At 47.0% G+C, this 27,392-nt stretch overlaps 1 protein-coding gene and 1 pseudogene across 2 annotated transcripts in view; one reads left to right on the top strand and one right to left on the bottom strand.

The window, feature by feature from the left end:
- The window catches only part of SH3RF3 (SH3 domain containing ring finger 3), a 305,519-nt gene that overhangs the window by 96,834 nt on the left and 181,293 nt on the right, over nucleotides 1–27,392 (top strand). Inside the window, exon 2 of one of the 2 annotated variants that reach the window (XM_040975663.1) lies at nucleotides 5,328–5,339. The exons of the other annotated variant lie outside the window; for it this stretch is intronic. Coding sequence (XP_040831597.1) covers nucleotides 5,328–5,339 — 12 coding nt within the window. The remainder of the gene's footprint in view (nucleotides 1–5,327; nucleotides 5,340–27,392) is intronic. 2 annotated transcript variants of the gene reach the window in all.
- On the bottom strand, nucleotides 8,137–8,762 carry LOC121153185 (annotated as a pseudogene).

The raw sequence follows: 27,392 nt of genomic DNA, 5'->3' as shown, positions 1-27,392 counted from the left end.
TCTTAGCCACATAGTCTTTCTTCTCCCACACTCCTTTCTGTTTCCTCAGGCTATGATCTTTAGGGGCCAAGGCTGAGGCTTTTTATGTGTGTTAGGTGACTAACGTGGCCAGGTACGATGCATGAAAGGGCCCTTTTGAGAGTGAATGGACTGTGTGAATGAGACCAGGAAGACAAATGTATGCGACACATGGGCCACCCGCTTCCCTGGAAGTGTGTGTTGTTGGCGGTACCTGGGAGGAGGGCCCCAGCTGGGCCTGAAAGACTCAGTGGATGTGGGCCATGCTGCTACAGGGACAGGAGGGCTCTGCATGTCAGGCGTGGAAGATTGAAGCAGTGCAGTCCAGGCATCCATGCAGGAGCATGGGCTTTGATGGTCGCGTTGGTCAGACTGTTTGTCATTCTCATGGCCTCTACACAGTCACCCCATGAAGGAGCATCCCTCCTCCCCACTGCTTGACTAGGAAGGCCCAGTTGCCCAGGAGCAGGTCTCCTGTATGCATTGTCCTTTCTGTAGAGAGCTGTGGGCTGGGTTCACTTTGGCCCACTCTTACAAGCATTAAAAATATTTGGGCTTAAACTTCTCATGATTAATCAAGGGGCTGTTTCGGGGGAGGGGGATGCTCATCTCTTTCTTTGATGGAAACTGACTATTACTGTTGTGATCTGCATTTGGCCTCCTTATTTATTTACTTGAAAAGCATTTTAAGTAATGCACAACTGGGCCTGGCACGGTGGCGCAGTGGTTAAGGTCCTCGCCTTGTACGCCCGGGATCCCATATGGGCACCGGTTCTAATCCCGGCAGCCCCTCTTCCCATCCAGCTCCCTGCCTGTGACCCGGGAAAGCAGTCAAGGACGGCCCAAAGCTTTGGGACCCTGCACCCGCGTGGGAGACCCGGAGGAGGCTCCTGGCTTCGGATCGGCATAGCATCGACCGTTGCACTCACTTGGGGAGTGAATCATCGGATGGAAGATCTTCCTCTCTGTCTCTCCTCTCTGTATATCCGCCTTTCCAATAAAAATAAATAAATCTTTAACAAAAAAAAGTAATGCACAACTACAGCTTACAAAATGTATTGCAAATGGTGAGGAAATCAGGCCCATGTGGGCCATATTCAGGGATAGAATGAGCCAGGAAGGGAAAGGCAGGAGAAAGGTTTCTGTCTACCCTTCGCATCCCCAGGGAGAGAGGGAGAGAGAGAGAGAGAGAGGGAAAGAGAGAGAGAGAGAGGCCTTGGAGGCATGGACTCTGAGAGGTTTGAAAGGGCCATGACTACATGATATTGCCCCCTCTGGTACAAGGTAAGGTGAAGTGTCTGCTGGGAAGGAGTCATTTGACAGTTGGTGGTTAGGATTACATACGACAGGGCCAGCGTGGTTTCCAACTCATGTCCCCAAGCTAACTGCCTATCTGCCTCAGGTCATTACCTTCACCTGCTATGAATGAGCTCCTTTTCTGGGCCCAAAGCACAGGTGTCTTTCTGCAGGGCAGGGCCAGGACTGAGAGGTGCAAGGCCTAGACGGTGCCTTGACCCACAAACCATGCAGATTTCCCTGTGAAGCATTTATCATGGATGCAAATTGTCTATGGCTTCCAGTCTCCTCTTCCGCACATACACCCTGGGCATGGGAAAAAGTCTTCCTGGGTCAGTGCCTGTTGTGGTGTATTCTGTTAAGCCTGTTTCTTCACATATTAGACGATGGTGAGAGCTTTGTTTAGAAACATGAACCAAGGTGCTCAATGCTTTCACCAGAAGTAGTTTCCAAAATGGGAAAAGGTCAAAGGTGAGGAAAGGAGAGCCTGAGTGTCTTTCCCCTGCTTGTTGCGTTCTTTTTCCTGAAGACAGGTGATGCTGGTGGCTCGTTGGCCCAAGAAAGCAGCCCACACGGCTTTAAAGGCCGCCTGAAAGATTGAAATATTGCGACGACCCATGCTTCCAGCCCAGGAGATACAGCTGGAACACAACTCAAGGACAGTTGGGCAGAAGCAACCTGTAGATAAATTTTGATGATCCACAAACCTGGAAAGAAATCCCTGGCTCCTGGCTTTGGATCGGCTCAGCTCCGGCCATTGTGGCCATTTGTGGAGTCGATGGAAGAGTTTCCTTTCTGTCTCTCCATCTCTCTGTATATCTGACTTTCTAATAAAACTAAACAAATCTTTAAAAGGATTCAGTGACCCAAGGGTTAACTGTATAAAGACAGGCTACAGAAAGGCCTGTCCCCAAGCAGCCAGTGAGTGCTTTTGTCCCCCTGGGGCTGCCTCTCCAGGTGTTCAAGGAAAGCTTGGTCAATGCCAGCAGTCTGTTTGGGGCTCTGACCTGGGTGACACTGCTGTCCCACTGGGAAGTCCACTTCTCCGTTTTCTGAGAGGCTACCTGGGCCCCACTCTGTGCTCACAATTGCCCAGAGTTGGGAGTGCAGAGCCGACAGCTGAGGGAGTCCCCTCCAGTTAGCCTTTTCTAATTTTTTTCCTGTATATAGAGAATAAAAAGAAGCTACGTGTGGCTGGAATGATGAAAAATGCAATAAAAAATAAGGAGGTTTAGTGGACTGGTACAGGAGCTCTGTTTTCCAGAGCATGCCAGAGCCCAGGGTGCTGTGAGCACTCGAAGGTTCCCCTGCAGATTCCTGCATGGCTGTCATGCCTGGGACCTGGAGAGGTGCTCAGAACGGAGCAGGGAGGCAAAAGCAGAAACACAGTGCTTGACAGACTGGCAGCCGTGGTTTGCTAACACAGACGCTGTTTTCTTGGACCTCTGCGAAGGATGCTTTGATGCCTGTCTGGTAACTGGCAGGCGTAGTTTTGCTTTGTTAAGGTTTTCAGTAGGTCATTTCTGAAGCAGTCACTTCTTTAGACAAAGACGAACTGAAGGAAGCATTCGAGGAGCGAATCTCTGGGCCTTTGCACCCTGTGAAGGAAACATTTTCCAGATCAAATGAACTGCACTGTTCTAAAGAGAGTTTGAATTTGGACCTTTGTTTGCTTTTGAAATCTGAATGGGAGGTGGGAAGAGGCCTGGGTTAACGTACAGGCAACACTGGTTTGCAAGCACACGGCTGATGGCAGGGCCCAGATCTGATCTTCTAAATCAGAGAGGCAAAGGAAGGAGGATGGGGTCTCAGAGTACTCTTAGCTGAGTCATAGATTTTTAGGGACACACTGCTCTGCCAAACACCGCAGCTTAACTAGAAGTACTTGGGGAGGAGCTGGTGGCCCTGTGGGGTCTGTGCTCCTGGGCCACCTGCCTTTCAGCTCACAGGAGCCCCACTGAGCAGCAGCGCTTTTTGCTCCTGGCATTTCTGATGATTTCCTTTGAAGCTCCGCAAGCGCTGTGCTGGAGGTGAGGATTGGCCAGCAGGAGTGCACTGCAATGAGTCACCCCAGAAGTGCTGGGTGCAGTGAGGTTGGCGAGGCAACCTGCTGGCATGCACTCCCGCTTCGCAAGGCTCCCTGGCTAATGAGGGCGGCTGCATCTCAGCCAGCAGAGACCACTGGGCTGCTGGCACAGGAGCTTGTTCTCAGCAGGCTTATGAGCGTTCAGGGTGTTGCACTCTAGGTCAGGTGGATAGGCTGCAGGCCCTTCCTGTGGGCCCCCAGGGCTCTTGATTGTGGATGGGGGGTTTTCCTACTGTAGTCTCTTTCTCTAGCCTGTGGCATCTGTAGTCTCCGCAAAAAGCAGCCTGGGCATTTCACGTACAGCAGTAAGGATAAGCTGGGTCTGTTCTTGCCTTCTCTCTGCCCCCCACCCCAAGCTGTCAGTAGTTCCCTGCTTTCTCCTGTCAAACCGTTTCCTGCCAAGGCCATTTATGTATTTATGACATCGTTCATGGGGCCACAAAACGAATCAGGTTCAAAACCAGCTTACCACTGCCTGAATTTTGAGTTGTTCTTCAGGTTGCCTTGATAAGGCCTTACATAGATCATGGTCTGGATGTTCCCCATTTACACCCCTCCCCCGGGGTTTTCTCTTCCTCTTGTAAGGTCACAGCTTCCTCCTGGACTTAGGGCCCCCACCCCAGGAACTTGTCATAAACAAGCCTGTGCTCCCCTGTCTCCAACAACCCCATACCTCTCTTTTGAGTATAAAGAATGCTAAGACCATCAGAGGAAGGCTCTCTAAAAACATGCGGTGGGCCCAGTGTAGTTTTCGCACCTGTGAATTCAACCAATCACAAATTGGAAAGAGCAGGAAAGAACTGCTTCTACACTTGTGATTATTCCCTAAATGCACACCTGTTTGCTTCGCATTTCTATCGGATTAGGGATTACACATCTTTACGGTGGTTTAAAGTCCCCAGTAGCCTTGTGCAGACTCCATGCAAACACCACGCTGTCTTACCCAAGGGACTTGGGTGCATCTGTGGAAATGACTTATGTGTAAAGTAAGTGAATTTATGGACCCAGTGCAGTAGTCTAGCTGTTGAGATTTGCTAATTATGGAGATTTGCCCCCTGAGTCAGACCACCAAATGTCCGAGGACCCCGAATATCAAACGTACTCAGCAGACTGAGAATTAGGCAGAAAGCAGACTTTCTGCTGAGATGGTGGGTCACCTTGTTGACAAAGTGTGCCTGGACAGGTGTGAGGTGTCTTCACTGTCATTTCCTTCCTTTAGTGGTTGTGGTCTGAACATATCTGAGCACAAAGTTTTGTTAGATTCTTTTTCTAGTTAGATCTGTTTGTTTACTGGCATTGGTTCCTGTAACTCATGTTTACTTATCCCGTTGCCCCAGACCTGGTGATTGTTTTCCAAATCCCTTGAAATCTATTGTAAGAGTAGCGTATGTGCTGTTGTTTAGTTAGCTAGTAACTTTTATCTGCCTGCTTGCTCTGCCGAAATCATGGCATAAGTTGCCCAGTAAAATTCAATGAAGTGTGCCTTGGTTCATCTTGCCTTTACATCCCCTGGTCCCAATTTCTGCTGGGCATGGATATCACACTCAAGTCCTGGTCGCCATTAGAGGGACCCCTGACACCTAGCTGCTAAAGTCCTCACTTAGGTGCTCCAGGATCCCGTATGGGTGCTGGTTCCTATCCTGGCAGCCTGCCTCCCATCCAGCTCCCTGCTTGTGGCCTGGGAGTCAAGGACAGCTCAAAGCCTTGGGACCCTGCACTTCTATGGGAGACCCGGAGGAGGCTCCAAGCTCCTTCAGATTGGCACAGCTCCAGCCATTGTGGCCACTTGGGGAGTCAATCAATGAACGTAAGATCCTCCTCTCTCTTTCTTCTCCTCTCTGTATATCTGACTTTCAAAAAAAAATCTAAAAAAAGATATATTTATAAAATAAGTGACCTTAGTCATAAAGCTTAAGATCAGGAGAAGTCTCATTGTCTAGTCCATTCATAAAGATTAGTTAACATTCAGTGATGACAAGAAATCAATGAGACAAGTCAGCACTTGTGCCAAGTGCAAGAGCAAACTCTTGGAAAGCAGTCTGCCTCAGAACTAAGAATCCAACCAAAACACAGAACCACACAAGTCACCCTGAGCCACAAGGGCTTGATGAAGAGACGAAGCACATTGGGACATTGTAAGTACAAAACATATGTGAAATTTTTCATGTAGTGCAACCTTTTTCCTGTTTTCAATGTGTATTTTAAAAAATTTACTTATTTAGTTTCATATCTTTATTATTATTATTTGGTACAGTTCCATAGACTCTGGATTTCCTCCCACCTCTCCCCAAGTCCTCTCCCCTTCACACACTGATTCTCCCCATATATTAATACAATAGTATAGTCCTTAAATAGTCATAAGTCCATCATTCTGCTATTTAATTGTATCCTGACATTGCAGGCATGGACAGTGGCAGAGAATCCAGCGTCCTATTGTTAAAATATATTTATTAGTGTCATTGGGAGTCCGTCTATGATTTGTAAATACAGGTGCATACTGCATTATATCCTCACATCTGGATATGATGGTCTTTATTACACAGTTACTATACATCCCCTTAAATGAAAAGCCACAAAACAAAATCAACAACAGGAACATTTACAACAGCATGAAGTTAAACAACATGCTACAGAATGACCAATGTGTTACTGAAGAAATGAAAAAGAAAATTAAAAATGTTCCTGAAGAAAACAGTGTCACTGTATAACCTAAGTGTCATTAAGGAAATTAATTAGATTTAATTTTTTTTGAAAAAATAAAAATAGAAACGAAAGTAGCAAAACCCATGAGATGTAGCAAAAACAGTGTTTATAGAGACATTCTTAACACGTGCTTACAAAAAGCCAAAATATCTCAAATAAATGATCTAAAAATGTGTCTCAAGAACTCATTTATAAAATGATCAGGAAGCAAGAAATGATAAAAAAAAACACAGCAAAAATAAATGAAATTGAACCTAAAAACCTACAAATTGCAACAAGAAAGAACCATTTTTTGAGTTGAGCAAAACAGACTTTTAGCCATACTTGCAAAGAAAAGCAAGAGAGAAAAAAAAAACAAGTAAAATTAGAGATAAAAACATCGTACAAAAATAGTGAAGTGACCCCATCTTCCTGAATGGATGCTTTGATCATTACGTGGTGTCCTTCATCTTTTTAATATTTTTCATGTCAAAGTCTATATTATCTAATATAAGAATGGCTACATCAGCTTGTCTTTCTTTCCCATTATCCTGGAATATCTTTTTGCATCGGTTCGCTTTCAGTGTCTGCGCATCTTTGTTGGTGAGATGTGTCTCCTGTAGGGAACAGATAAATGGGTTTTGTTTTTTGACCCAATCCTCTAATCTATAATGCTTGACTGATGAATTGAATCCATTTAATTCAGGGTTAAAGCTGATAGGTAGTAATTTGGTTCTGTTATTTTAGCAATGGGTTGTTCATGTTTTAAATTTAGTCTTCTATTGTTGTTTTATTGGGAAGTTCTCCATGTTTGCCTTTGGTTATGGTAGGTGCTATTCCTTTTCTCTGCCAATAGAAAAACTTGAAATATCATTTGTAGGGCGGTTTTCCAAAGACAAAGCTTTGCTGGGTATGTTATTCTGGGCTGACAAATGTTTCCTTTTAGAATCTGGAGTATGTCCCTTTGTTCTCTTTTGGCCTGTAAAGTTTGCTGTGAGAGGTCAGCTGTGAGTCTGATTGGGGTTCCTCGATAGGTCACTTGAGTCTTTTTTTCATGTGCATATTTAAGGATCTTTTCCTTATGGTCAACTGAAGGGAGCTTGATTACCTTGTGTTGTGGCTAAGATTGCTTTTGGTAAACCCTCTTGGGAGTTCTGTGCCCTCCATGTATTTTGTTTCCGAATTTTTTCTCCCAAACAGGGGGGGTTTATTTTATTATTTCATTGAATATATTTTTTTCCTTCTTTTTGTTTTTATTATAGTATGTTTGCTTAATTTACAACAAGCAGAAAATAAGCTGGGTCTTATTTTGATCCGAACATTGATGTTTTAAGGGTTATACACAATATTTGTTTAAAAAAAACACATCAAAATACCTTTTTAGAAGCTTATATAAGAAAGAAAATACAAAGTTTAACCGCACAGGTTTCCTCTTTTCTAGAACTGCGAACTATTGCTACAGTTTTAAATGTACTTTTTGTTGTTTTACTTATAAATCTGGAAAAATCTAAAAAAAAATAAAGAAATGACCATTAAATGACTGCATAGCAGAACATGAACATTAGACTGGAAACAAAGAAATGAAAGAAGTACTATCAAATATTGAAAGTTTCTAGAATCAATCCTTCAAACACGTTGTGCAGTGTCCAAAACCCATCCTTTTGTTCTTTACAAGCAAGGCCTAGGTTTCTAAAACCAAAGTTATAAGAAAGGATTCCTGTTGAAAGGAATCATTTTCCTACAAAATTACTTAGATAAGCAAGCAGTCTGAGATTTTAAAAAGCTGGCAGCTGTATTCTGAAATGAGACTGGACATGTCACTTCATTGCCTTAACATGACCTTCAACAGAAATATTAAAAATTGTAAATGGTTAAGGGTATTCCTCATTTGTAGTCAGCTACAAATAATCAAAGATGGAAAGATGACTCTTGCTTAATACCGATCCTTTCCCCAAATTATTCTGCATTTCCTGGCACCACACAATTACCTAGGAAATGGGGAGTGTGGTTAAGGACACCTACCACTTTCCTCACGTTAGCCAGAGCGAGCCTCCTCATGACCAGGAAGGCCCCTTTGGATACAGATGCACAGCTGGAGGGCCAGAAGCTTCAATACTAAGTGTGAAACTCTGGGACTTGGACTGTGCTGTTGAATTGGATTTACATCTTGAGAAAGGTTGGTTTCTGTGTTGGACTCTGTCATTGTCAGAATGGCCCCTGCCACGGCAAGGTCTTCCTGTTGGTCTATTGTTTCTAGAACTGTAGAATCTTCTTTAGTTGTCATAAAAAGACTGGTTCCTTGATCTTCTTTCATAACTTTGACTTCTGATATGTCTATATCTGTCGTAATTATCATAACCTGAAGAACTGTACATGGTTCTCCCTTCCTTGCCTTTCATCTGGTTTGGTGTCTTCTGGTCCCGCTGTGCGAAGTGTATTTCATTCTGATGCCACAAATCCATGTTCTGTCCAGATTATATAAAGCATCTTTAGCATCAGGAATATCCTCAAATTGAACATAAGAAAACCTTCTTGGTTGGCACTATAGAAATCAAATGGAAAATACACAGCAACTATAGGACCATAGCAACCAAACTCACACTGTGAATCTTCAGACTTGGTGTCATCTGACATGTTCCTGACGAAGAGACACATTCAGAGGGCTCAGGTAGCGGGGCATGGCTCCGGCAAGAGTCTCGGCCGGGGACAGTAATGGGCTCAGCGAACCATTCGCGTGGCCCAACCTCACACATGACCCCATACACAGCCACACTTGAATAGATTTTTAAGCCTCGCTTCTCCTCCAACTCCTGTAACTCGTATGTTTGGCCTTTTAATAATGTCCATTAATTCTTGAAGGCTGTTCTTAGCTTGACTCAGTTCCTCTTTTTGATTTTTTGTTGTTTCCCCATTGTGGAAAGAAACATTTCCCGATTCTGAGATTCTTTCTTCTGCCTCATTCATTCTGTTATTGAGAATTTCTGCTGATTTTTTCGTTCGCTCTGTTGTATCCTTCATTTCTAATAACTCTCCTTGATTTTGCTTCAGTGTTGCTGTTTTCCGTGTGACATATTCCTTAAATTCCTTGAACTCTTGTATGTGCTTCTTGTTGCTAAGTACCTTTATAGCAAGTTTTAAAAATTGTTTATCCCCCATTTCTTTGCTATCTTCCTCAGTTAACTCTGGGATTAACAAAGTCTTTTACTGCTTTGTGGGGAGGTATCCTTAATATTGTGTAGCAGATTCCTCTCCTTGGAGCTGGTTTCTAAGCTGTGTTGCCCACTCGTCCACAGGTCAGTTTTACTGATGGTGATTCAGTACCCAGTTCTGCATTGGCATTCACTTGTGCCACTCTCTCCAGCAAGTTTTAATCCTGGGCTCTTGTGCTAGGTTTTCACCATAGTCTCCGTAGCCCTAGCTTCTGGGTCACTACTTTCCACTCGCTGTGATCCTGTGTGTGGCTGAACTGTTGCCTGCACAGCCTTTCTCCTTCTCCCAATGCAAGCAGTGCCCATTGTGAGGGAGACACACCCTGTGGGTTGTCAGCAGTGCTGGTCTATCTGAGGCCCACATAGACTTGTTTTGGGTGGAGCCTGTAGGATGCCAAGTCAGTGCTATTTTCCCTGTGGGACCGGTGCAATGCATTGAGCTGGAAGTGACTTCCCTCCTGGTTTAATGCCTTTGCAGCTTGTTATTGTACCTTTAGCCCCACATCTTTTTCTTCAGCACACAAAATGGTGCTCAGGGTGGCACTGGTGTGTTTCTGGGCTGGCTGACTGTGGTCTGGAGGCCACCCAGACCTATTTGGGTGGAACCTATAGGATGTTAAGTTAGTACTGTTTCCCTGTGGGACCAATGCAATAAGTTGAGCCAGAAGTCAGTTCTCTCCTGGCTCAGCACCTGCACAGCTCACTGCTGTTCCTATAAACCCTCTCCCCGCCACATCCTTGCCCAAGCCTTTACCTCAGTGCAGAAAATGGCACCCAGCGTGGCACTGGTGGGTGTCTGAGTCTGCTGGTCATTAGGTCTGGAGGCTACCCAGACCTCTCTGGGTGGAACCTGTAGGTTGCCATGTTGATACTCTCTTCCCTGTGGGACCAGTGCAATGTGCGAAGCTGGATATGTTCTCTCTCCCTGTTTAATGCATGCACAGTTTGCTGCTGTTCCACCAGCCCCAACATCCTTTTCCTCAGTTCACAAAATGGTACCCAATGTGGCATTGGTATGGGTCTGATTCATGAAATCGACCCTGTTCCAGCACCCGCCTTCTTGAGCTCTGCCACTTTGCTTCTGCTTGTGGTCAAATCAAGCAAATCAACAGGATGGGCAGTTCTATGCCTGGGTTTACCTCCTGAGCTCCCAGTGAACTCCCCTTCCCACCTGGCTGCTGGTGGAGCTCTGATCACTGATCGTTGACTGCCACTGTGGTATCTGGTCACTGCGAGATTGAACAAGTGAATGAAGAAGTGGAAAAGCAAGTTAGTAAAAGGGTGAATACGTGAATAAATGGTTGAGTGGGTGAATGAAGAAGTGAGTGGGTGAGAGAATGAAGGCTGGGATCACCAGTGGAGTTGGCACCAGCTACAGAAGCAGTGGAACAGCCAGGCACAGGTACCATTTTCTGCTTCCTATGCCCAACTTGTTTGCTTAAAGTGGCAGCTTCTACAGTCAACGATGTTCATTAAACATTGTGATGGGTAATTGTCAGCAGGGCGTTTTCTGCTGTGTTGGTCCCAGACTGCCTGAAATTTTGATGAAGGCACTAGTTTCCTTGAACTGAAAATGTAGTGAACCTTCTGTAGCTGTTTTATTGTCTCCTTGTACTCTTGGAAGGAAGTACTATTTATGGACCAAAAAAAAAAAAAAAAAGGATTCTAACCTGAGCTAAAGCTAAAACATAAAGGGAACATAAAACATTTAAGAAGAACACACAAATCAACTAAACATTATGTAAACTATTTCTTGGGAAAATGCACATGTTGTGCATTTAGGAGATGCGCAGCAAGGCAGTACCTGACTTATAATATACAAAGCCTTGGAAGTATTAAGAAAATAAATACTGTGTTAAGTCTTTAGGCGAAACCATCCGTACTGTTATTCGCTCTGGAATGTAGTTTTGTCTTCATGATGTGTTGGAAATGTCTCCAAACAAATGCCAAACGTGAGATAGAGAACTAAATTTGTAAGACCTTAAGTTGTGGAATTCTGTTTTTAAGATGAGAGCTCTTTCAAGTAATAGTTGCTATAGGGATAACCTTGGAGACTGGGGAAAACTCAAAAATACCAGTTTGTAAGGTAAATATTACCACAGTTTTTGAGGCAGACAGGGAAGAAAGCTGGGAGTGATATCATTGGCAGCATTGAAACTCATGGTTTCTCAAACCCAGAGTCCAGGCCATGTGAAACACCCATGTCCAGCTTTTTGTTCAGTGGGGACCTGGGCATGTCTCTCCTTATTGCTGTCCTTGGGGAAGGCATGGGCTAGTGGATTAGAACAGCTCTCTTGCTGAAGTGGGGTGGTGGGAGATGTCCTTCCTGCTATGGCATGGACCATGTCGCGCATGGTCCACATGGGGCTTTGCCTGTTAGAGGAATGACAGGGCGAGTCTTGGGCTTCAGCCTGCAAGCAGGTATGGGTGTTTCTGGAGGTGGGTGTCAGTCTTCCCATCTCTGCTGTAAGATGGAATCCCATTGACATGTCTAGAAGTCTTGTTGTGGGCCTCTGCAGAAGGGTCCGCACCAGAGCCCAGTCTGCCTGCACGCTCCTGTTGATGTCAGACTCTGTCTCTGGCACCAGCTCAGTGACTGAGCTCTTCTGACACCAAGCAGGGCAGAGGGTCAAGGTGAGGCCTGGCCCGTTCATCATTCCACCTGTCCCCAGCTTGAGGCCAGCATCGGTCTCCAGATTTCCCTCTTATTGCTCAAATATCAGTTTTGTTTTCCTTGTAGTGTGTCTGAAGTCAGTAATGAGATCTTCCAATTCTGGCAATATGAATGTGCACATGACTTCTTCCTGTGTGAAGCGATAATTTTTTCCCATGTGTCAACTAGGAATCAAAGGTAAATTAATTTTTATGTTTCTTAGGCAGCTGTGCTTCTCGAATACCTTAATGAATGTGGACTCTGATGATACAGTTTTAAGGCTCAGTGTATGCAATAACTCAGTAGTTTTTTTCATATGTGCTTCTTACTCTTGAGCAGAGATCAGATTCATTGAGATTTGAAGTTGTCTACAAGAATGATACTAATCAATTCAGGAAATTTATTGTAAACTGCTGTTTTTGCTGCCCTTCCTCAACTTTCAAATTTTCTGGTTAAGACTGCTTAACAAGGAGTCTCTCTCTCTTCTGCAGTCCCTCAGGTTGAGAACTGTCAGACTTGGAATCCAGGGTGCTTAACATAATCCTAGGAAGTGCTTATTGGACTGAGGAAATCCTCTGAAAACACAAAAATGGTGCCGTTACTGTAAACATTGCAGGGAACAATGTGGTGAAGCGAACAAGAGGCTTCCGTTTCAGTTGTACGGCTAGGACTGTGGTACCATTGGACCGATTTTGTTTTCTTTGAGTCCAGTTCATTTTATGGTGCGATGAAAAGCACGTGTCAGGCTGGTTGGCAGGTCTTAGTCTGCTTGGACTGCTAGAACAAGATCTCAGAAACCGGCCGAGTGGTTATCAACAGAACTCATTTCTCACTGTTCAGGAGTCTGAGAGTCCATGTTCAAAGCACAGGCATGTTTACAGCCCGTCCCTGGCTCGTAGGTGGCACCATACATGACAGAAGCAACAATGGCGCTAATCCCATTCACCACGGCTCCACTCGATCATACCGCCATACTTCCTCATACCATCGCATCAGGGACTGCGATTCTAGCCTGTGACTTTTATGGGGGATCCAACCATTCAGCCCATTGTGCAAGCTAAGAAATAATGGACAAGGTGGGATGGCTGACCTTTACAAATATGGGTGCTCTACTGCTTATGGGTTTGTCTCTCATGGTTCGGTTTTTCATTTTGGTTGGATTCTTGAGAGATGTTGCATTGAGTCAATTCTTTTTCCTATTCTCACTGAAGCTTTTAGAGGCTTGCTACACATGGATGTCCCTATTTCTAATTTTACCTGAACCATCTGCTCCTGATTTGTGGCCAGACTGTTGCCTTGTCCCATATCTCTTCTCTTGGATTCTCTTGATAAATTCTTTGGTAAAATAAGATAGATGAGGAGCACTTTTTAAGTGGAAGAAAGGAACCTACCATAAGCTCCACACAAATCCTTCTCTAAGTTGCTGTTCAAAGTGTGGTCCTGATATTGAAAGTACAAGTTCAGGCATGGCTGTTTGAGTGAGAGGCACCTAGTAGGAGTGAGTTGTCGTGGGTGGGGGCTGCAGACAAGGCCCATGAGTTTCTGTGGTGCCCTTCTGGCTTCCTTGGGTTTGTAAGAGTTAGTTGGGAGACAGGCGACTTCACTCTACAAAATTTTAAGTCAAAGGAGATATAGATGACAACCTTGTTATTTTACTGATGTCCGCTATCAGTATTTTTCTATCTTGAAATTTTTCTCCCCTCTGAGGAGTATTTTCCAGGGTTTGGATACAGTTGTGTCATGAGTACATCAGGAATGTGCCTGCTCAGTGGTGAGCATTTTCGGCAACACTGGTTGTATCTCACCCAGCACCAATTGCAGGGGCAGAACTGGGGGGAGTGGAGACACCTGCTGATTCCTGCCAGCCCTAAACTCACATCAGAGCTAAGCATCATGTGTTGTGTTGCATATGACTCAGTTTTTTTTATGAAGCTATTAAGTGTTATAATAAATGTTCATATGCTCAGAAACTTACCAGGTTGAAATTTTTATTGCTATAGTTACTAAAATAAGCTGAGTAAAAATGAACTGAGTTTTGGGCCCGGCGCGGTGGCGCAGTGGTTAAGGTCCTCGCCTTGCACGCCTGGGATCCCATATGGGTGCCGGTTCTATCCCAGCAGCCCCGCTTCCCTTCCAGCTCCCTGCCTGTCGCCTGGGAAAGCAGTCCAGGATGGCCCAAAGCTTTGGGACCCTGCACCCGCGTGGGAGACCCGGAAGAGGCTCCTGGCTTCGGATTGGCATAGCATCGGCCGTTGCGCTTACTTGGGGAGTGACTCATCGGACAGAAGATCTTCCTCTCTGTCTCTCCTCTCTGTATATCTGCCTTTCCAATAAAAAAAATAATAATAATAAAAATAAATCTTTAAAAAAAATGAACTGAGTTTTAAGGAATCTGGAATTTTATCTTTGTTTTCTTAAATGTAAGTAAAGGAAAACCTTGAACAAAACAACAACAACAATAATAATAATGTGTTTTCCGGGATAAATTTTAAAAATTTATAGCAAGGCATACATATAGAAAACTTGCTCATCACAAGAAAGAAGTTGGGAGCAAGTCATTATCAAATATAACTTTTGCATCTGTCATAATAATTTGCTATTTAGGAAACATATCTTAATCATGAATTGGGATATTCAGGAATTGTGAATCCCTAGAGAATATACACAATGGGGGTTGCATTACATCAGTTCTTGGAATAAATGCAAATAAATGCAACTCTTACAAATTCCACATTAATCTCATTCACTTAGGAATATACAACACTTTTGCGTATGTATCCTGCATAATTTATTTTGTGAATAAAACTAATGTAGAATTAGATACACTGAAAATACTAAATGCTTAATTCTTTTTGGATATCATTTTAATATTTTGCAAATCAACCATGTGGTTCTTAGTAAGGGAATAGCTTCTAAGGTTCTGGACTAAGTTCTTTTTCTAGTTTTACTTTTTATTTTGGATGATGTATACATAGCTGACCAGCGTGGGAAGGATCATGGAGTAGGGAGGGATAAGTGAGTGAGACTGTTTCCAGATTTTCCCTCTCTTCCTCCTGTTTCTGAGAGAAGGGGGCGATAAAGGGAGAAGCCACACCCAGGCTCTCAATTGCCCCAGTACCCGGGGATGGGAAATGGCCACCTAATATCAACCCAGGGTCCCCGATGTGGAACGTGCTCCAAGGCTTCTGCTTCCATGGTTCTGGCAGTTCTGAAATACTGTTGATCTTACCAATCCAAGGATGAGGAAATCCTTCCAAGGTCCATTTGCTGACACAGTCCATCCCAGAGTCTCCGTTCATCCAGACATTTTCGGTCAACACTTAGCTGGGGGTGGTTGACCAATTTGTTCTGCTTTTCTTCCTCCACTATGGTACCAGTTGTCCTCCTCTTCAGGCCCCAGTGGACTGCCATATCATGAGTGTGCTGTCCACTATTCCATCTTAGCCACCGAGGGGGCCCAATTGTGACACATGCACTCTACAGTGAGACCACGGATCCTCCAGTTCTCTCAGTCGTTGGAGTTCTGAGTCCAGCAGTTCTGTTAGAGGGATCCCCAAAGAAATCTCATCTCCCCAAACCTATTTCTGTGTGTGCCTGTCAGTACAGGGTCCGGCTTAGTCCACCACCCACATCACTGCCCCCTTGTCTATATTCTTAAATAGACAATATATGCCCCCAAATATTTTTATTATTTTTTCATTGGAAAGGTGGATATACAGAGAGGAGAGACAGAGAGGAAGATCTTCCGTCCGATGATTCACTCCCCAAGTGAGCGCAACGGGCCGATACTATGCCGATCCGAAGCCAGGAGCCTCTTCCGGGTTTCCCACGCGGGTGCAGGTTCCCAAAGCTTTGGGCCGTCCTCGACTGCTTTCCCAGGCCACAGGCAGGGAGCTGGAAGGGAAGCGGGGCTGCCGGGATTAGAACCGGCGCCCATATGGGATCCCGGTAACTGCTTGCGCCACCGCGCCGGGCCCTATGCCCCCAAATATAAAAAGACATAATGTCAAACATTTTTTTTTATACAGCTCAAAGCATCTCCTCCTTTGATTAATTTTTCGGAGCCTTCTATCTCTCACAAGGCTTGAGGTTTTGCATCTTTCTGGATTCACCAGCTGCCTCAGTATTTGTGCTCCTGAAGGTTCTCCTGGATTTTGGACTCCTGGTACTTGTACTGGGACCCATTCTTCATGAATTTCAAAACATGGAAAGCATTGGCTCAGACTTCCACTCACATGTTTAGCTTTTGTATTCAAGTAAATGACTTCTTTGCTGGGCCTGTTTCCAGAGGGAAGCAAGCATTTTGAAGCAGGAGGCCCTGGGGCTGGCTGCATGGATGTTGAAGCAGGAGGCCCAGGGCTGGCTGCATGGATGTTGAAGCAGGAGGCCCAGGGCTGGCTGCATGGATGTTGAAGCAGGAGGCCCAGGGCTGGCTGCATGGATGTTGGAGCTTGTTTAAGGCTGGGTGGGGCAGGGAACATCCCTGACTGCTACTCATTTCCTCACCTGGATGGTGGTGACTGCCAACTTCCATGATTTTCGTGTTGGACTTGTGTGGGGCAGCACATCCAGGTTCTTGTTGATTTCACAGTCTCTTGGTAAGGACTATGCTTTGGGCTGCACTTGGAGTTTAGGTAAAGCTGGCTGTGTCTGGCTCACTTGGAAAGGAATGTTTCTGGAAAATGGAACACAGAACAGGTGATTATTAAACCACCAGACCAAGTGATCATGATTTCTGTTGATTTATATGAAAAGATTGAATTTTAGACTAACATAGGAAGATTTATATGATACAATTTTAGTTTTCTTTTTACATTAAAGATAAAAATTTTAAAAGATTCATTTATTTACTTAAAAGACAGAGTTTCAGAGAAAGGAGAGAGAGAGAGAGCGAGAGAGAGAGAGCGAGAGCGAGAGAGAGCGAGAGAGCGAGATCCTCCATCGAATGGGTCACTCCTCAGATGGTTGTGATGGCCAGAGCTGAGCCAGGCTGAAGACAGGAGTCACGAGCTTCATTCAGACCTCCCTCATGGATATACGTGACCCAAATGCATGGGTCATCTTCCATTGCTTTCCCAGGTCGTGAATAGGGAGCTGCATTGGAAATGGAGCTGCCAAAACATGGACTGGCACCAGTATGGGATGCTGGTGTCACAGGTAGCAGCATCATTCTGATTTCTAGAATTTTTAGTGTGCAGTATTAGAGTGGCTTAGAGTTCAGACTCTAGAGCCAGTAAGACAGTGTTATATCTATGGTCTAGGACTAGTTAGTTGCCTTCTTTGTGTCCCAGTTTCTCTGTCTGTAAAGTAGGGCAGTGTGTTCTTTATTGGGCTGTTGGGAAGGTTAAATGGATTTGTGCTCTATAGTACACAGGGTGTTGTCTTACACACCATGTGAATGCTGCCAGCCTGTGCTGGGATGCAGGTGCAGGTGGCATGGCATTCCAGGTGCTGGGTACAATTGGTCAGCTATGTGGAGAACTCAGGATCTGGTTCCCTAAGACGAGGCTGATCTGGTTCCATTTGCTTGCTGTTGGCAGTCATCACTGTGTGTCGGCCTCTGCTTTGAAAGGACCCCTTGGTTCATGAGCCTTCAGTGAGCAAGTGATGTGGCTTTGCAGGTAATGTGGAAGGATGGGCACTGCTGCCTCTGCAGTATGTTATGTGTGCATGTCAGAATCCTGGAGGGTGGGCTCAGGGAGGCACGGCTACTCTGTGTTTTGTTCTGGCCTCAACATCTGGATAAATGCCCTGGAAGGATGTTGAACACCTGTGTGGGCTCTTGTGGTCTGAAAGCCAAGAGGAAGCTGTACAAAGCCACCAACCTTGCAAGGTGATGGAGTCACACGTTTGCTATGGATGGGGTGATGCACAAGTGTGTGCCTGTGTTGTCACATGAGCCACTCTTGCTCCACAGGCATGTGGCCTTTCCTTTCCTCAACCCAACATCAGCAGTAGAATGGCTCCTTCAGTCTTGAGGCTGTGCAGAAGGTCCCTCAAGTTAGATTCCAGCCAATGTCGTGCTCTACTTGAATAAAACTTGAGTAGCACTCCACGGAGAACACAGAGCGTTGGAGTTACAGTGAATTCCTGGATTGTGTTCATTTTAATGATCAAGACAACAGCCTAGGTTGGTGGTGTACCATGTTAATGTTGAACTGGGATTTGCTTTAGTTAGCATACAGAAGATGCAAAAATTCTCAAATAATTCCATCAAAATCATCTTGATAGTTGTTCTCACCAGAGATGCTTCTGTAATTATGAAAATGCTGAAGAGAAGCAGGCCCAGCTGTTTGGATGCCTTTTAAAGAACTGTTGGGGGAAGCATCTTTCTGAGTTGTTCGAGCAAAGAAACTGTTTACCAGAAAACCCGAAGGGCACCCTGTGGTCCTGATCACAGTTGCTTTCAGTCAGTACCAGTCGTCTCCTCATCCCGGTTTAATGAGGAGAGCAAATGAAGTTCTCCCTCCTATTGTTTATGGCGTGTTTGAGTAGAATTTGCAGAAAAAAAAAATAAGACAGCATTAATTCCCTTGCCTTAGCCCAGAATATCAAGGCATTGTGAAAGAGGAAATCTTGATTTTCTTGCTGTAGTCCAGAAATGTGAACTTTTTCCCTAGTACCCTTTCCTGGGCGTGTTTGTACCCAAAAGTCCATAAATTTCCAGAGTTTCTCTCCTCCCGTCCAACCTTCCCAGTACTGAATTGCGAATTCAACCAATTGTGGATTCGGGAAAAATGTTGCATTTGTTCTGGACATGTACAGACTCGTCATCATCCCACGAAACTGCAGCAGAACAACTGTTTGCGCAGCACGTACACGGTGTTGGGTAGCGTGTCACTCAGAGGTGACTTTCAGTCTACAGGAGGATTGTGTAGGTCGTGTGCAAGTGCCATGGCCTTTACAAGAAGGAGCTTGAGCATCTGCAGATTGTGGTATCTTGCAACCGCTGCACTGGGGATCCTGAGGGATGAGCGCACTTGCTTATGTCTGACTTCCCCACCTGTCTCTAAGCTCCACAGTGCGTGCTGCAGGTGCCTGGGGTGCTGGCATCTAGCAGAGGACCCTGCTCACACAGCACTCAGAGATACACCAGAGGGTTAAACTGCTTTTTGGTTCATTTGGAGCACTCATTTGAATCCTGGCTTCTTTGCTTCCCACCAGTTCCCTGGCAATGTGCCTTGGAAGGCAGTAAATTATGGCCCAGGTATGGGGGCCCCTGAACCCCACATGGGAGATATGTGTGGAGTTCTGATCCCTGGCATGAGTCTGGCCCTATCCTGGCTGTTGCAGACACTTGGGAGATGGACCACTGAAAGGAAGATTCTCTTTCTCCCACTCACACTCTATCTCTTGGTCTTTGTAATAAAAACAAGTAAATCATGCATAAAAAAGGGGAAAGCAGAAAGGCACCCAGAGTGGGACACACTGCCAGTGACATGAGGCTGTGGTTTTGCCTGGTGCCGGTTCAGCATAGTCCTGGGCCTGAAGTTGGCTGGTGCTGTTCCGTGGGTCCTGGTTGAGTGCAGAAGATCTTCTTGGCATGTCAGTTAAAGCGATCTCCGTCTCCTATCGGAGATGGAAGTGCAGTCCTGATGTTGGCAGCAGTGGAAGCGTCTCAGGCCTGTGAGCCATTCGGACAAGGAGGCACGTGCTCCCTCCGCCAGTACCGAGCCTAGGGATCCTTGCCAGATCTGAGCCAGCCTACAGAAGCTGGCTCCCTGTGCCTACAGAGGAGCTCTCTCTTAGGTTGTGCTGCAGGTTTCACGTTATTTTTTTTCCCTCTACTTTTCATCCTCTAAATATTTTCACATCTTCTTTGTGTGGCATCAACTTTCATTCAGTGGAAGTGAGACTATTGAACTGTTGAATGAGTGAATCCCTGAGGACAACGGTAAGGGAGGATTTTATTTCAAGACAGCTCAGGTGCCAGACAACAGTGGTGTCTCCTGTGTTGCCCTGTCCTGGAGACTGGTGTCAGCCACCTCTCAGCCCTCCCCCAATCTGACAGTACTTCTGTATGTTTTCCGGGGAGACAGAAGGAGACCCGGAGAACTTGCAGCTCCACTTGCTGGAAGCTGTGCTAATGGCTTCTACTCTGATAGCCCGACAGCCAATAGGGATGCTTCGTTACTGCTCAGGGCTCCCATTTTGTGGACTTTAATGCCACCCAGTTTGAGCATCATTTATTTCAGCAAATTCCTCAATCTAGGCAGCCCAAATTCTGAAACTCCTCTTCCCCCCACTCCTCTGGCTACCACTCAGCATCTTTGAAAGCGAATGTTGTGTTCATGGTCATGTGGGCCTGTGTGACGAGCAATCCTCCCTGAGTCCCAGTAGGTGACAAAGAGGCGGTATGTCTTGGTGTCTGCTTTTAAACATGCGGGCTTAAGGAAAGGCAATAAGAAAGGAAGCAGCCTCCTGGCTCATGTGAAATGTGCGCAGTAATGTGCTGGGAGGAGGCCATCCAGGGTTCCTCGGCCGAGTTCACAGGTTGTGACTCCTGCTTGACGACCTGCTCCTGGTGCCAGACCACTGAGTCCAGCGTGGACTGTGCCTGCCACCAGCACCTGGAGAAAGCTGTCCTGTTGCCATGATGTACATTTCAGCAAAGACATTGTCCATTCCCTGAATTACACAGCTAGCGCTTCCTTACCCATGTGCAACCAAGCAAGGGCCTTAGCATGTACAAATGAAAACCAACAATGTGTGTTTTCTGCTGAGGAAACAATGACCCTGCTTACATGGGGACTTCTCTGGAAACTGTTTTCTCACAGAGCCACTGTGAACATGAACAGAGCATGTGGTAGTCTTAACAACAGGAAAAGGGCTGTGTTTGGCTCAGTGGGAAGTAGACCAGCCTGGCTTGGTGCCTGACTTCCCACTGGTCCTTTCCCCTTTAGGTCAGTACCACACATGTGCGCACACACACACACACACACACACACACACACACACACACACACACATACACACACACACACACACACACACACTATGCACCCAGGCACCTACACTCATGTTCCCTGTGCCCCTGTGCAAGTCCTATTTACCTTTGCCTGTACATGCATGCATTCCCATGTCTGTGCACACATATGTGCTCACACCTGGCCCAGTCCTTGTGTACACATACATGCTCACACTTACTCCACGCCTGTGCACACATGAATCCCTGTGCCAAGCACACACGTAGGAAGCCATGCCTGTGCACTGTGCACATCCAAATCTCCCGTAGCACAGTTTATCCCTGTGCATGCACACACACGTGCATGTGTATCCCATGCCTGTGCACACATTATCCACTTTGCTTTTTGCTGACAGCAGCAACCATTCTGCCCCAGATCTTCTATACAACTTACTATCTTATGTAATACTTTTACAACTATGCTATCTTATGATCCGGGAGGAGGGGAGAATGTTCTACTCTGCATTAGGTGTTAGGTGCCCAAGGAGCTGAAGGCTAAGACTTAACCTCCCCCACTACACTATGTGGTTTACCTTAATTGTGCTTAATAGGAAGTTTTCCAGGAGTTAGGTATGAGCTGGAAGTCTCTGTAGCCTGGCTGAAGAAATGAGTGTTTACTGAGAGATCCAATTGTGCTTGACCAGCATGACAGCCAATCAGGAGGTCTGGTCTCCAGCAAAAGTCTCCAGCAGCTGTGGAGTGGAGGGAACACAGAATCTAGTGGACCCACCTTGGGGGCCCAGGAGTGGCAGCCAGTAGCTAAACAATGACAGCCAGTAGCCAGATGTGTTGTCCATACACACAGACAGGATGCTACTTCGGTAGGGTGGCCCGCCCTGCTGCTGCTTCTCCTTGCACTGGCATGGGATCTCCAGATCAGGGTAGCAATGCCTAGTCCATGGTCTGAGTTGAGCCTCTGGGCAAGGCTGCATGCTGGAAGCTGCCCTATTGGTGTTGCACTGGCTGAGTTGTATCAGAATTTTTTTTCTTGCTGCTTTGTGCTGATTCTGTCCCTGGCATGCCCACGGCACCCTGACTACCTGGGTATGCAGTGGAGGATCAGCTGCTTCAGTCCAGGCACTGGGGCCTCATGTTCATCTGGCCTCATCAGAGGGTTTCTACAGCATACCTGCTTCTGGGTTGTAGATAATGACTCCATGGTTCCCTGCAGAAGCCATCGGGGAAGCACATGGCTCTGGGGGTCTGATGAAGGGGCTGTGGGAGCAGCCAGGCTGGAAAGGGCCTGGGATGAGGCTGCTGCTGGCTCATGGACAGCTGGCTTGGGGTATTCAGACAACACAAGGGCATGAGACTCTATAGGCCTGCAAGAGAAGGGGAGTTGGGACCTCGGGGGTTTCTCTGTGTGCAGAGTGAGGCAAGGACTATTGTGGGGGTGGGAGATTCTGGTGCTTTTCCACCCCACCTGCACAGAGACCACTCCCTGAGGCCTACAGGCAGACTGGAGCGTTGCTTACATAGGCCACACACTGGAATGCCCATGACCTGCTCCCTTCTGTGTGAAGTCATGTTTCTTGTAGGTCCTTCACACTTAGTGCCACGGAGTTGCAAGGCCTCAGAGCTCATTTCCGAAGGTCCTGAAAGGGAGGGCCTGATGTCATCATTTCCATGCTTGGCCTCCAAGTCCCCAGAGGATGAGTTGTTTCTTTCTGCCTTGCTGGCTGCAGGCTCTTCGTTGATGCACGTCCAGCTGGGCTCCTCACACTGTGGGTGTGTCTGGCTCTGTGAGCTTGCATCTTTGAATGGCCTCTGGACTGTGGACCTAGAAGGCCTAAGGACCGAGTGTTCTTCTAGTTATGGCATCATGCTTGGTAACAACAAGTGGCTATGCAGGGCCCGGCGCGATGGTACAGTGGTCAAAGTCCTCGCCTTGCACGCCCGGGATCCCATATGGGCGCCGGTTCTAATCCCGGCAGCCCCGCTTCCCATCCAGCTTCCTGCCTGTGGCCCGGGAAAGCAGTTGAGGACGGCCCAAAGCCTTGGGACCCTGCACCCGCGTGGGAGACCCGGAAGAGGCTCCTGGCTTTGGATAGGCATAGCATCGGTCGTTGCGATCACTTGGGGAGTGACTCATTGGACGGAAGATCTTCCTCTCTGTCTCTCCTCCTCTCTGTATATCCGCCTTTCCAATAAAAATAAAATAAATCTTTAAAAAAAACCCAAGTGGCTATGTGACTGGTTTGTAGATTTATTAGACTTTTTAGAATGCTCTTCTTTCACTTACTAAAAAAAGTTGACTGTAAAGTAGTCTGCCAGGTGGGGTTTGCAGAAGCGGTTTGCATCTTGTGTTCCTTCCTTCTCATGATTGCATGCTTTTCTTTTGTGCTTGATCTAATCTCTGTTTGTTTAGCATGGTCCTAGGAGCAATAGGCTGTGAGATATCCTTCAGCCCAGGTGTGGGATAAGATGGGCCATCTAGGCTTGTGCACCTGCCCTGTCGGATGCTCACGCAATGACTGCCTGATGATGCTCTTCTCCAGACACATTCCTGTCATTGAGGAATGACTGATTATGTTTATTGGGCCTTTGATCCTTATTTATACTGAGTTGCTGTATTAATGCTTTTTCTGGGCATTCCTTCAAGCAGGCCCAGAAAGGGGCTGTGCCACGCGGGTGAGTGACCAAAGCAGGAATCCCTCACACACTTCATTCCGTTTTTCATTCACCCGGGAATCCTGAGGGCTTCTGCCTTCTCCCTCTACTGTTAAGAGGTGCTACTCACCCAGACCATCTGTGTGCCTCTGCCAGGAGGAAGGGACAGTTAGGTTGTTCAGCCTGGAGTTGAGAAACCAGTGCCTGCTTGCTGGGTTTCATGTCCTTTGCTGGAAATCCATGCTACAAAACACGGACCTTGCTGCTACAGAAATTCAGGGAAGGACGGTGTGAGAAAGAGGGGGACCCCACACTGAACCAAAGGAAAACTCATGCCACTTGGGGCCGTGTTGTCAGGACCCAGGCCACAATGCATGGCTGCCTTTCAGAGCCAGTCAGGCATGGATTTGGGCAGTCAACCTGAGCCCAGATGACAATTCATCAAGATGACAGGCAGGCATGTGCAGGGCATCTGGGTCTGTGGTTCTGTCTGTCCCAGCTATTTATGCTTCTTTTCTTCTTGCTGAGTGTAGCCAGGGCTGTGGCAAGTTGGCTAGTGATTTGGAGGTAGGCAGGGCTGGTGGTCCAGCCCTGTGGGAGGCCTTACATGGGAGTAGCTGCCTAGATCCTTCGCGTGTTACATTTGGACCTGCTTAGGTACCAGGGCCTGGAGGAATGTGGAGTGCAGTTTGCATAGGTTCCAGAGCCTTGAGGGGTATGGAGTGTAGTTTGGACCTGCATAGATACCAGAGCTTTGAGGGGTGTGCAGTGCAGTTTGCATTGGTACCAGGGCTTTGAGGGGTGTGGAGTGCAGTTTGCACAGCTCCCAGAGCATTGAGGGGTGTGGAGTGCAGTTTGGACCTGCATAGGTACCAGGCTTTGAGGTGCATAGGATGCAGGCCACTGATAAGCCGATGTGCTGTCCTCACACACAGAGTGTGTCACTCACGTTGTCTCCAGTCAGAGTACTGCAGGATGGGAAACTGGAAGATGCCCAGCCCTGATGACTCTGTATCTCCTGCAGACTTTCTGTAGCCCGTAACCTGGCTAACTCGCTCACCAGGACACATTGCTTGTACAGTCTTCATTGTCTTGCTAAATGCCCCTGACATATTTCTTACTTGGATGTAACTTTACTGGAACACAGGCAGCACACTGCCCTCTGTCTAGTGAGACTGCCTCCACACAACTGGGTATGCGTGGAGAAGATGAGTAAGGTCCCATTAGAAAAGTCTCAGCTGTTCTGTGTGTGCACATCTGGTCTCATTGGCCTAGGCAGGTCATTTCCAGGCCTTTCTCAGGGACTCCGACAGTGTTGGGGAACTGCCAGCCATCTATCCCCAATTTGTGGTGGGGGTACTGAGGTCTGAACCATCATTGTCACGTGGGCTGTTTATTGTCCCGACATGGCTGGCTGTAGGATAGTACTTGACTGTGCATCATTTGATTTCCCTTATCTCAGGAGTGAGTGGGATGCCAGCTGGTGCACTGATGCACCTATCCTGGCAGGGCCAACAGGAGGCTGCCCTTGGCCTTTTTGGGGTGGCGTAGGGTAAAATGGTAACAGTTGCTTTTTTCTAACAAGAGTCTCATGTAAGGCAAGCTGTCACTGAAGATTCTGCCTGTGGATACCTGAGCCTGGAAAGCACTTGGCTCACTAGTTTTTTGAAGGGGAGAGGTTTTCGGTACCCAGAGTTCAGACAGGTGCTGTTGCAGTGAGATGCCACCCATGCTGACTCTGGCGGTGTGGGGGCTCTCAGCCTCTGACTGCCTCTGATGCCCAGTGGCATCTGATGGGGCTTCAGCAGACATTGTAGTGCCCAGAGGGCAGCCTCCTGCCTCACATCTTGCAGTTCCTTATGGCCTGTGGTCCTCAGGGCTCACCCCTTCAGAGGTTTGAAGAGACCCTTATACACTTGGTGGGCCTTGAACTGGCGCTTGAGATCTGAGGCTGTGAAGTTTTCCTGAGGATCTGGGCACAGGATTTGCAATTCAGAAGGTAGATTTTTTCCATGTCCCAAGGCACAAGTCCTTGTCTGACTTGAACACCTGTTGTGGAGGTTGCTGAACTCTTAGCCCTGTGTCCAACCCCATGGGATAGTTGAAGAGCCTGGGGTCATCTCTACCTCTCCTCCCCTCTTATCCACGTGGCACAGGTGATGACCCCAACACTGAGCTATCCTTGCACAGAGCCCCAGGAGCAGGATACTGGTGATGCCCAGTCTTCCTGACATTCCAGCCACTAACCCCTTTGAGAGTGAGGGGGTTATGGAAGCAGTTATATCAGGAAAAGCTGGCTTGAATATAATCCTAGGTTCCATCCCCTCTCTTTGTGCAGTTAGGAGTGTTCTCATAAAGGGAAGCTGGGGGTGCATGATGCATTGCTGCAGGCCTCCACATCTGTGCCATCCTTGGGGTGGTTGAAAAGGCTGTGCTGATAGACCTGGTGTATCCTCATGTCTCAGGTGCCTGCCTTCTCCCTGGAAGATCTTCTAGTTCCTTCACACCTGCCCCCACCTCACACTCAGGGTGAGCCTTGTCATTGCTTTTCAGAACAGAAAAACCGGGACTGGATGTGGACGAAGAGACGTTGCTTCCTTGTGAGCTCCTTCTGGAGTTGGCTTTGTTCATGTTTATGCTGAACAGCAGTATACACTCTGACTTGAAGCTGAATGGCAGGGAAGGCAGAGCTTCGTGTCTGTGCAGTCCCAGGCAAGGGAAGAGAGTGAGGGCTTGGTGAGGGAAGTTGCTTCTCCTGTGTTTTGGCTGTGGCACCTGCCCCTGCCCTATTGCCATGCCTTCCTCTTTGGAGCTCTGAACCCTCAAAATTGCCAACCTGCCTTGGCCTGAGCTGTTATACTCACTCCCCCAGCACCTGCCTTGTCCGTGTAGTCAACTCTTGTTGTTGGAGGAGGCCTTGTCTTGAGTTTGTAGACTGAGTAGACTAGTCCCACCATGGCAGTGGGTTGCAGTGAAGTGCTGGCTCCCTGGGGTAATGCCACTGCCAGGCCTGTCTTTGCAAGGGCTCTTCCTGTGTGAGATCAGCGGAAGGAGCATCCTCCTTTCCAAGGTTGAGGTAACCACTGTCATAGCTCCATCCTGCCTGGTGCTGGCCTCTCCTTGCTCCTCCTGCCTGGAGGAGGCTCTGTGTGCCTCTGCCCATCAGTCACTGTGTAGAAATCCCGAGGAGGAGTGAAGCTGCTTACTGCTGTGAGTTCCTCTCTGTGGCTTGCAGCAAGGCCCGAGATGAGCTGGGCGCTGAGGCCGTACATTCCGAGCTGTTCTGCATGGGGCTTTCCCCAGCTTCTGGAAAACCAGAAAAAACCAAAGCCATGGCCGGGCAACCTGTACCTCTCCCTCTGCATCTCCCATTTCCAGATGTGAAGTCTACGAAGGGAACTGCGTTGTGTCAGGGCTGATGATGTGTGTGTGTTATTGTAAGATCTTGGAGGTGGCTCCAAAACCCAAGGAGCACCTGCTGCCAGCTAAACCTCAGGAATGGGTGATGGTGGATTTTCTCCTAGAAATCACAACAGCCCCTCCCCTTAACCCTAAGCTTTCTGTCAATGTTTGTCTCAGCCTTTTGAGGTGAATTACCGTCCCCCACTGTACAGATATGAAAGTGAGGCATGGTAGAGGGGGGCAACAGATTGTGGAGACATAGAGAGTAGGGCTGGATCCCAAGTCTGACCATGGAGCTCGGCCCTTAATCACTGCACGTTTCTCCACCTTGCTGGTGCTTTGTGTCTCCCTGATGTCTCAGTCTTCCTTCCTGCTAAAATCCTTGTAAAAGAGTAGGATTTTATGTGGGGGAGTGGTGCATCAGAGATGGCCCCGTGCCTTGCTTTTAAGCACCTTTTACCTGGAAAGTGC

This window comes from Ochotona curzoniae, unplaced genomic scaffold (genome assembly GCF_017591425.1).
Source record: "Ochotona curzoniae isolate NIBS_2020 unplaced genomic scaffold, NIBS_Ocur_1.0 contig_2688, whole genome shotgun sequence".
Lineage (NCBI taxonomy): Eukaryota > Metazoa > Chordata > Mammalia > Lagomorpha > Ochotonidae > Ochotona > Ochotona curzoniae.
Note: the sequence above shows the minus strand (reverse complement) of the source record. Positions and strands in the feature narration are given on the sequence as shown.